Genomic DNA, 11,681 nt, shown 5'->3' with positions numbered 1-11,681 from the left:
CACTTTGTAGACATTTTAGAAAATCTAAACCTACATAAGTCCTCAATATGACTATAACTTGGGGTAAGAAAACAACATGTTCTCTATTGAATCACTAACAGCTCATTAAAACTACTCTTAATATCAGATTAATAGATACCAAAAAATAAAAATAATTTCAAACATAAAATCAAAACCTCACAAATTTACATCTACAATTTTGCCTCAAATTCAAACCAACATATAAAACTTATGACATCTTACACACTTCCATTCTAAATGAACTATTAATATTCTATATTTTCCCATGTATTGCACATACCCATGATTCCTCAATCAGTCTATTTTTATTGTTCAGGTTAGTCTGAATAACACATGCTTATTTATATAATTTGTATTTTTCTTTACAGATAGAAAATTAAAATTAAAACAATATTTAAAAAAAACCTATCATCAACTAGAAAGTTATAAATAGCGTGATAAAGTTAAAAACTAATTGTAAACTACATTTCTAAGATTTACAAAAATACAAATCTTTTACTCATCTCAAAGCTTTCCTCTCAGAAAAAGAAAAGAGTCTAATAATTGCACTAGTTGCTGTGGAACCAAAATTTCCCAGGGATGTCGGAACTACAAATAAGCCTTTTTCCAAGCATGGAAAGTATGTCAGAATTTTACACTCCTCTAAAGTTAGCATCCCTTGCTTCCCTTTCCATTTCTTCTACTCTTTGGAGTGCCTTCGCTTTCCTTTCATTCCACTCCTTTAACGTCTCATAAAAAGTAGCAGAACTAGGTAGATTGCAGGGTCCTAATTCACTGGGAGCTTTAATTAAAGATTCATGCATAAATCTTCTTTCAACCCTCTCTTTTCTAGAGCAATACATGGATGTAGAACAGACCTCCTTGGCTCCCACTGGAACTGAGGGTTTGTATCTCAACAACTTGGCATACTCGTTTAGAAGGTGAAACATATACTCGTATATATTTGTTATGTTCACCTCGTTTTTCAAAAAGTCACTAGATGCCTTCCCTATGGCCTTCGCCTGTAAGATCACAAAAGAAAGTTAGTCCTTATTGGAAAAGAAATTAGTCCTTACAATCTTGGCTTTTGGCGCACTCTGTACGTTGAGAAACAGCTATCTATAAGAACAAGAACTTCTGACTTCGATCGTATGATTATTTTTAGAATGTGCCACAGCATAAAATAATCATATAATCAAATCTAAAAGCATAAATATTTAACAGCTACTTAAAAGTATATAATTTATAATTGGTGTATTCTCGAAACTGGATAACAGATAGGCTGCAAATATTAGTAGGATGTGTAATAGATTTTTGGATTCAATTGTGTAAGATTTTTAGCATCAACATTTCGGATCGCACTTTCAGATTATACTCCGTGATCCATCATCAAGATGAGAGAATGTAAGAATTAAATTATGCTGCATAATGTTATTCTTGCATTCTCTCATCCTATTGATCGAAGTGTGATCCAAAATGTTGATGCTAAAAAAACTTACACAATTGAATCCAAAACTATATTACACATTTCAAATAGATTATAGAAAATCTGATAATATTTATCATAACGAAGCTCATCCACACAATCTCACAATGGAATTTCACTTGATTTTCCTTTGTATGTATATAAGAATAGCCATACCTCGCTTGGGTGATTGTTTCCCCAGTCAACTGCAAGCTTTATGGATTCACACTTTTTATCAAGTCCCACTGGCCAGTAATGCTCCAGGGGTATCAGTCTCCTCGAGAAGAAGTCATGGTATTGGGGTTTCACAATGAGGGTTGGAGAATCACAGGCCAGAATGTTCTTCAAGCTTACAGACCATGCTGAACCTTCAACATATATTTTGTACCTGATAACAATCGAGAGCAGTACAGATCTCCATTATAATAGAAGCATTGAAGAAAAGAATATAACAGCTATTGAAAAAAACATGAGTCTAAAAAATGGGTGCAATTGAGCCAATAGTGTTTTTCAGCTTTTTGTTTTCCTAGCTGGTGGTGCTAGTTTACAGCTCCTGGTCGTTTCATTTGTATTGAGATTATGAAATGAATAGAATTCGATTATGATATTATGCTGATTTCCATATAATGAATATAAAGATAGCCTTGGTAAGCCACCATTCCCACTTGGAGCAAAAGTAAACCCTGATAATCATGAGCTACCAAGGTTACAGATTCCTCTGGACAAAAGAAGCGTAATCGCAAGACCAAGGAAACTAAGTCCAGTGAGCCTAGTGAAATCCCCAACCCTAGAAATAGGGAATTCACATTGCACTTATGAAGGGGAGGTGAAAACATGAAGTGAGGAATACAAGAATGGCAGAGATGTCAGGAGTTTATTTTTTGTGGAAATGAACGAAACAGTTTTACCTGAGGTGAAACTGAAAGCATTGTAACATGAACTTTGCGTTAAAAATCTGAAGCTGTGATTTTTTTGGGCCGAGGGGCTATCTTATGCATATTTGGGTCAAATGAGTTTTTTTTTATTTTGGGAGATTCCATAAAATAGCATAATTTCACTTGAATTTATGTCAAATGAGTTTTTCATTTTAGGATTGATTGTTTCTACTTGTCTAAATGCAACTCTCTAGAACCCACTGTTTGCACCATCAAAGGAAATTACATGACAAACTATGGAACCCTTTTTCGGTGCAGAAAGGTACTGAGTGCAGATAGTTCACAGTTGTTACAAAGGTATCCATAGACATGTTTAATTTCGTTGTCCATTGGTGAAGAAAGTAATCTTCAAAGAGATGTATAAGTTCAAATCTTATAGGGATATGATATGTACATGTTGAAAGTTTTTGATGCATACTGGAAGTATTATTAAAAACATTTAAAAAGTCTCATCTATAAAGTAGGAGGAACACTTGCTTTGAATAGACATGTTATGATAAATTTTCCATGATGTTCCTCAAGAAACTATTGAAAACCCATCCAAATGGATCCACTTTTTGTATCAGCTCAACCAGAAGAGGCTCCTAGCATAGGTGTGTGTTGTAAGGGCGGAGGTTCCAATATCTATGTAATCTTGTTGAATCTAAAAATAAATAAAATATGAAACCAAAATGCTCCTAAATTAAAGAGCTACGCCAGCTAGCAAATTTGGAAGGATTCTGTATACGACCCTACGCTTATATCTGAAAAATTTGTGGGGAACTTGTAAAAGCAATCGAAAAAGCTGATCAAGGGCTAATACTGAACTGAATTCCCAACTACAAACAACATTTAAACCAAACTCATCATACACACCTATGATCACACTGGTCGGCTAATTTGGATTTCTTGTAACCTTCTTGCCCTTCCTTTAACCAGTCCTGCACATACAACAAACACCAAACCCAGTTAGAATATAGAAATGCAGTCTAAATAAACAAAGAATAAAAGCGAGGACAGCCAATTTGTTTACCTGAATGTAAAGGCGGGCATTCCAATCCTGACCTTCAGAGGCATTACACTTCAAGAGGTCCTTCCTGATATCAGCAACAAAAGGATTACCCTTCCAGTAAGCCGTGGGATCTCTGTCTTCCCATTTAATCTTCTCCGTGCCCTTCAGGATCTCTGCAAGTAGTCTTCCCCAAGGCCGTATGTTTATTTCCGACCTGCGATAAAAGGAAAAGCAAAACCCAACCAAACAGAACATCAACACCCCACTGAATTAACACAATCGACCTAAAATAGACGCCAAATTAGGCTCTGGAACTGAAGAGAAAGAAGAAAAATGAAGAACATTTATTTACCAACCCCAGAATGACCAGTCCGGAAAGGGGATATCCAGTGTCTCATCATCAGCACAGTAACGAAACAGAGGAGGCGGGGGATTAGCGTCGTTGTAGTCCCGAGCCTTAACAATCGGCCAGTCCACACAATCGAACATCAAATCCAAATCAGGAAGCAACCCGGGATAGTATTCCATGAGCTGAATAAACCCCCAAATCGAAAAGATGTCTCTCGTCTGGAAACACTGATTGTAAACAGTGAGATACATTCGGCCATCTACAATCGTTATCCTGAAAGATGTCTTCTTCTCGAAATGTTCTACCATTTCCAGCGTGATCCCACTGGTGCGCCATGGCTTCAGATCTTCGTAAATGTACCCGAAGTAAGCCGGACAAGCGGGCCTATTTGCAGGGTCCCATTTTATTCCCCCTTCAATTCGACGAGACGTGGAGCAAGTGCTACTGACCGAACAATTAATGCCCTGCCTCACTTTGGATTTGGGCAGAATCCGAGGCGGAGGTGGAGGCGGGGATGTGGGCTGAACCGAATCAATCTTGTCCTTCAATCCACTCTCAGTATCCTCTTTCACCAGTGAAGCAATCTTGTCCTTAAACCCATCATTGATGTCCTCTTTCACCACTGAAGGGGGCTTTAACTCTCCATTCCATGGAGCCACAAGCGTTAACTGTAATTACAACAAACAGAGGCGTCAGAACCTGACCATTCATCACTCTACTGACAAGGAATCCAAGTTCATTGAAAGCCAAACAAACACATACCCGAGGCCTGAAAAAGAATACGAGGAGAAGCAGTAAAAGCAAGACGAGGAAAAAAGTTGGAAATCGGCTATGCCGATATATGGACGACCTCTGCCGCAGCATCTTGCCAACATTATACCCCATACTCTCCTCTGCGACAATCCCTGCTCACATCAACTCAGACAAACATGAACTACACCTTTCTAAAACCTGCAAACCAAGTTTTTTTCTGAAAACCTGGCCTCGAAAATCTAGCCTCTGGATATCGGATCTTCAACCCAGAGCAGCACTGAATATCAGAATTTCAGATCTGAAACTTTAAACCCAAGAAAAGAACAATCTTTGAGTTCGGCAACACGGGCCCGTAACTTTTTTCAATTTTTCAAAATTGTATTGACCGATTGATTGGCAAGCTCTATACGTGTTCATCGATCAATGGTGGCCCAGGAAACCGCTGAGTCTCGGGGAAATTATTGTACTCTTACATTTCAAAGGAATATTCAACAGTGACGATGAGAGAACCAGATGTAGCTTAATGGGAGCCCCTAGAATTTGTTAATTTCAACACCACAACGGGAGTGAAAATTCGTGGAAGCGGGGAAATCGAGATTTACCTACCCTGTCCGGCAGTTTGCACCTGGCAAACCTTGAAAGTCCTCTACTTCCAGCGATTGGACCGACGCCATCACCTTCCATTAAGTGCACTCTCTTCACATGTTCTCTTCTGTTTAGGTGCACTAATACGACCTGTTGCAACTTCCAATCCCTGTGGAAGTTAACACCATTCGGACACATGGACTAAACGTGTTTCTCCTCCGGGATTATTGGGCTGATTATAGGGCGTGCCCTGTGCTTTGTGAGGGCCAATGAGTGGAGGCACTAATTTATTTGAATTAATTAGCTTGTAAGTTTCATACTCTCAACTTCACTAAATCTCTAACAAATTCTAACTATTGAAAGGTTAGGAAAATTTCAGTTTGTTTTTTTTTTTTTCATGGTTTTAGAACTTTTTCCGGGTGATACTCTCTTATTATTATTATTAGAGTACCGTTGATATTTGAACTTTACGTATTTTATATTTTATTTTTCTATCGAGGCAAGCTATATGTCTATGTTTATGAGTTGAAAGTTGCTAGTGCTATTAATATGCTCGATTTTTATATGGATCAGCACTCTCTTGTTGCTTTCAATGGTAAAAAACAATCAAATAAAAGAAAAAGTATATTTATTCTAATCTTTTCTAAAATGTTAGCACTTATAATTAAATGTTTAGTTGGTGTCTAGTTTGGTGATTTCAAGAATTTATGTATGTTTTGCTTGATCTAGTTACCTATTTCCTCTAATTTTGACATCTACCCAATCTTTTTGACTCATTTAAATTATAGCAATTTCTCCTACATACACGATGCTAGAGTGGTGTGTTCCTAGGAAGACCACCTAGGGAGTTGTGTTCTCCCACAATTGGGCTCAAATTTGAATTGGAACTTGTTTCAATGTTTAAGTGAGAAGTTAGACCTCTGTTGACCTTCTTTGATTTTTGAATCCTTAAATGTTGTATGAGGCACATAAGTGGTTTATCTTTCCTCATTTGGTATCTATTATTACAATATATGTCCATTATTAAGCAATCAAGTTCAATATTTTTAAGCAAGCATTCAAGATCTAGCATTTTATCAAGTATTCCAAGGAATTTTGAAGGAAATCTTCTTTGATGTAGCAAGCTTCTCTCCTATGTTGGCCAAGTAAACAGTCCTCAATCAAGAAAGAAGATTCTTTATCCATCCACATGCATTATTCCTTCATAGCAAGTGTCTACTGTAATGACCTTATTTTTTAGCTTTCACGTTCTCCAAAGTCTAAGTGGAGCATAAGAAAAAATTAAATTAATTTCTTATAAAGTCATTAAATAAATTTAAATTAAAAATTAAAAGGTGACTTTATATTTAATTAATTTAATTAAGTATTGTATTACAAGGGAGAAGCTTCTAGAGTGTCTTAATTATTGGAAAGGTGGAAGCGTCTAGTAATTTAATTTTCTAGAAGCACAATTTAATTTTTGTATTGCAAGGGAGGAGTTTCTAGAGAGTGCATTAATTATTGGAAGCGGGAAGCTTCTAGCACTTGCAATTAATTAATGTTTTAGTTCCTTCTAGAAGGGTGAAGGAAAAGGATAAATAGGGGTGAGAGTCTCATTGTTGAGCATGGAATTTTTGTGAATGACATTTGATAAGGGCTTGGATGTGTGAATCATATATCTTTCTTGGCAATAGGGGATGTTCATTCTCTCTTGTAACATTCTAGATGTCATTCCCTTGGGGTTTGGCCTTTGGAATACATTGCTTGTACTTGATTTCATCATTTTGAGAATTAATATAATTTTAGCATCGGTTCCATCTTTAGTTTGCATTAAAAAATCTATTTCAGCAATTGGTTCAGTTTTTGGGCATTTCTAGGGTGCCCATTACAGTGGTATCAAAGCTACAAGTCCTGCCATCCTGTGAAGATCTTCAGCATCTATGTTTGAGCATGCAATAAGGGCTTTATAATTTTCGCAATACTAGAGCAAGACAAAGTAGGAGTTCAGACTTACAGAATGAACAGGGTAGTTCATCCAAACAGTGGGACATACAATCCAGTCATATAGACAGAGAGGAGATATTCTTTGAAGAAGACAGCAGTATGGGTGACCGAGATGATAAAAATATTGGTCCAATTAAGAAAATGTAATGTTCAGGTTACTGGGTACATTAGAGGAGGGGCAGCAGATGCAACAGGAGCAGAATAGGCGAATGGATATGATGCAACAGGAGCAGAATAAGTGAATCGATATGATGTTGCAACTAATGGCTAGATAGATGGGCATCAATATTAATCTAGGTGATGCCAACAATGGAAACAACAATAATAGGGGCAATGATAATGGAGGCCGAGACAACATTAATGGTAATAATGGACATAACAATGGGAATGCAGCTGATAACTTTAGACATGTTGCACGCTTAGCTCAAACAACCAGCTCGAGACCTCTTCTACCCACCTTCCCACCCAAAGATCTAGTTCAATTGATTAATGAACCACAGATTACAGAGTTACAAGATCAGTTTGGGAGGGATTGGGAGGCCAACGGACCAAAGTTTTAGGCAGACATTTCTCTTAGAGATTACTTGGACTTGAGGATGAGACACATGCCCAAATCAGGAGGATGAAGTCAAAACCTTGAGCTGAGAAAGAAAGTTAGGAAACTTTCTTTACCTTATTATGATGCTTCAGGGAAGATGACCACACGAGCTTGGGTGTAGAAGATGGATACATACTTTGCAATTGAATCCTATGCCTAAAGAGGAGGCTATAAAGTATGTGGCTATTCACTTGGATGGACCGACACATGAGTGGTGGCACCATGGCATGGTAACCTTGGGACATAATCAGATTGCATCTTATAAGGAGTTCACTAAGAAGCTCATAGAGAGATTTGATACCAAGGATCATGAATTACAGTTTAAGGAGTTGGCACAACTCAAGCAATGGGGATCAGTTGAGACATATATTAGTGAGTTTTAGAGGTTAGTTGTGTTGGTCACATATATTTCAGAGAGGAGGTTAGTAGTGTTGTTTATGGATGGACTCTCAGAACCCTTGCGAGGTTGGGTCAAGGGGCATGACCCAGCTATGTTGCAGGAGGCCACTAAAAAGGCTCATGACTTAGCACCTTCTTCATTTAGGAGCAAATTTCAGCACAAGGATTCTTATATGAAAAAGGACAAGGAGAAGGACAAAAAACCTTTTCACAAGGATGCTCAACCCAAAAGAGATAAGTTGGATAATGACACCTTGAATGATTTAAGAAAGAAGAAGTTATGTTTTCATTGCAAAGAGCCTTGGGATTTATCTCATAAGTGTCCTCTCAAGGCTAAGGCAAATCAAATGGAATATTTCTCAGTAGAAGAGTCACAGTCAGAGAGGGAGGATCAGCACTCTGATTCAGATGAGGATAGCACTACAGAGGAGAGAAGCATTCCTAAGGATGAGAAGTCATTAGCACAATTAATTGGGGCTCAGAAGGCAATCACATTTAAGGTTAGAGGTACTATCCAAGGGTAGAAAGTGATCTCACTCAAACACTGGGGCTACACATAATTTTATAGATGCACAATTGGTAGCCAAGAGAGGTCTACAGACTAAGGAGCACACCAAATTTAGAGTTATGGTAGCTAATGGTGACAAACTATTATGCACTTGGAAGATATCTAATCTTTACATTAGATTTGGAGATGGCTATGAGTTGGAAGATGAGTTCTATGTGGTAGACATGGGAGACTATGATGTCATCCTTGGCATCGTATGGATGGCTTCACTAGTAGAGTTCACACTTAACCTAGCAAAATTAGAGATGAAGTTTTAGCATGAGGGAAGAACTGTTGTACTTAAAGGACTTTCAGATGGGAGTTGTAGAGTAGTTTCCCTGAGGAGAATGCAGAGACTTTTTTGGCATAATAACATAGAGTGGGCAACAAAATGTTTCACTATGCCAACTTCACAAGAGCCACAAGTGAAGAGTCATCCACCAAATATCCAGGAGATACTTCATAGGCACACTAAGGTATTTGGCAAGATTCTGCATAGGATTCCTCCTAATAGGGGGATAGAGCATGTTATTGAGCTCGAGGAGGGATAACCAGTCATGATTACTCCCTATCATCATCCTAAAAAACATAAGGATGAGATAGAGAAGGCAATTAAGGAGTTGTTGGAAATAGGGCATATCAGGCTTAGTAAGAGCCCCTATGCTTTAGCAATAGTGTTGGTAAAGAAGAAGGATGGGACGATGCACATGTGCATTGATTACAGGGCATTAAACAAGAAGACCATTAAGAACAGATATCCCATCCCATGAATAGATGAGCTAATTGATGAGTTACATGGTGCATGCTTTTTTATAAAGATTGATCTATGGTCAGGGTATCATCAGATCAGGATGAGGGAGGAGGACATTGAGAAGACAACTTTTTAGTGTCACTATGGCCACTTTGAGTTTTTGGTTATGCCATTTGGGCTAACCAATGCCCCTGCTACATTCTAGAGTTGCATGAATCAGGTATTTAGGGAGCAACTTAGGAGATTTTTCTTGATTTTCTTTGATGACATTTTAGTCTTTAGTAAGACTTGGGAGGAGCATTTAAAACATCTTGAGATGATGTTGTCCACTTTGGAGAAAGAGTCATTGTATGCCAATGAATCTAAGTGTGAGTTTGGGATGACTAATCTACTATACCTTGGGCATATCATCAGCGTAGATGGAGTTTGGGTAGATCCTGAAAAGATTAGGGCTATTGTTGATTGGCCTACTCCTACGAATCTTACACACCTTAAGGGATTCCTTGGTCTCTGTAGATTTTATAGGAGATTTGTTAAAAGATTTTCACAAATCGTTGCACCCTTGACAGACCTTACTAGAAAAGGGGCCTTCACATGGATAGAGGCAGCTCAAAGAAGCTTTAATCATTTCAAGAAGGTGATGTCATCATGTCCAGTACTAGCTCTACCAGATTTCATAAAGCCATTTGAGCTTCATTGTGATGCATCAAGAGATGGGATTGGGGCAGTCTTGATGCAGGAGAAGCATCCCATTGTTTTTGAGAGCAAGAAGCTCCATAGAGTGGAGAGGAGCTATTCCATCTATGATCGGGAGATGTTGGTTATAATGCATGCATTGGCTAAGTTTTGGTCTTACCTAGTTGGGGGAAAGTTTTTTATCAAAATCAATCACAACAACATCAAATACTTCATGAGTCAACGTGATTTTATGACTTTGACATTGAGTTTGTCAAAGGTAAGAAGAATGTGGTGGTAGATGCCAAGAGACCTCATATTTATGCTCTAACTGAGATTATAGGAGATTGGAGAAATAAGATCATAGAAGAGTATGCGAGGGACACTTGGGCTTTTGGAGTAATTGCAGGCACCATACATGATGATCATTACGTGGTGATGGACGGATTGATAAAATTTTAGGGTAGGATATATTTGATTCCTTCATCACATTTTAGGGAGGTAATACTAAAGGCATTTCATGATGCACCTACAGCTGGACATCTAGGGGTCTTTAAGACATAAAGGCAGATCCATGAGTGATTTACATGGAAAGGGCTCAAGGATGATGTTTAGAAGCATGTCAGGGAGTGTGTAATTTGCCAGCAAAATAAGGGAGAGCACACATATCCTGCAGGGTTGTTACAAGCTTTGTCCATTTCGGATAGGAAATGGAAAGTATTTCTATGGAATTCATCATCGGGTTACCACAAGTACAAGGGAAAGATTGCATCTATGTGATAGTTGATCGGCTGACAAAGTTTTCTCACTTCTTTGCTATTCCATCCACTTACACAGCAGCACAGGTGGTCGATCTTTTCTTCAAAGAGATATTCAGGTTACATGGGCTACCTAGTTTCATTGTCAGTGATCAGGATAGTACATTCATGAGTACTTTTTTGTAGGAATTGTTTAGGTTGTGTGGTACAGATCTTACATCTAGCACTAGTTATCATCCATAGATAGATGGGTAGACAGAAATTGTGAATAAATGGGTGGAAGGATATCTGAGAAACTATGTGACTACACAAAAGAGGGCTTGGGTCAAATGGCTACATATGAGAGTACTGTTATAACACCACTTATCATATGTCCATTAAGATGACTCCATTCATGGCACTGTACGATTATGAAGCACCTAGTTTCATGGATTTTGTTTTGGGGGATAGTAGAGTGTCCAAAGCAAAACACTTCTTGCAGGATAGTCAGGATATTTTGAGGGTGCTAAAGGAGAATATACAGCAAGCCCAAAATCAGTAGAAATTGTATGCGGACCAACACTAGATAGAGTACAGTTTTGAGGTTGGGGATATGGTTTACCTGCGGCTACAACCATACAGAGAATCATCACTCAAGAAAAGTGGAGCAGAGAAGTTGAAGCCTAGGTTTTATGGTCCCTACAAAGTGATTCGCAAGGTGGGCAAGGTTGCTTATGAGATTGAGCTTCCAGAGGGAAGTCAGGTACATAATGTGTTTCATGTGTCAAGGCTTAAGAAAGCCATCGGTCAGAGAGTTGTGCCTTCAGTAGAATTACCACCATTAGATGAGGAGGGAAAGCTCGTATTAATTCCTGAGGCTATTCTGGATACTAGGGAAAGGACTCTGCGAAGT

At 38.3% G+C, this 11,681-nt stretch overlaps 1 protein-coding gene across 1 annotated transcript; it reads right to left on the bottom strand.

The window, feature by feature from the left end:
• Positions 1–338: 338 nt before the first annotated feature.
• LOC149543261 (uncharacterized) lies at positions 339–4,772 on the bottom strand. The gene is made up of 6 exons (XM_089798109.1): positions 4,503–4,772; positions 3,744–4,408; positions 3,413–3,605; positions 3,256–3,320; positions 1,643–1,853; positions 339–1,022 (listed from the first exon to the last, which is right to left on the bottom strand). The coding sequence occupies exons 1-6, from the start codon at positions 4,623–4,625 to the stop codon at positions 654–656; spliced, it is 1,626 nt and encodes a 541-aa protein (XP_089654235.1). The 5' UTR covers positions 4,626–4,772; the 3' UTR covers positions 339–653.
• Between the last annotated feature and the right edge of the window lie 6,909 nt (positions 4,773–11,681).

The sequence above is a fragment of the Cupressus sempervirens genome, chromosome 8, assembly GCF_028749045.1.
Source record: "Cupressus sempervirens isolate cs-2001-9-10 chromosome 8, ASM2874904v1, whole genome shotgun sequence".
NCBI classification, from domain to species: domain Eukaryota; kingdom Viridiplantae; phylum Streptophyta; class Pinopsida; order Cupressales; family Cupressaceae; genus Cupressus; species Cupressus sempervirens.
The sequence above is the reverse complement of the archived record's forward strand: the minus strand, read 5'-3'. Positions and strand labels throughout refer to the sequence as shown.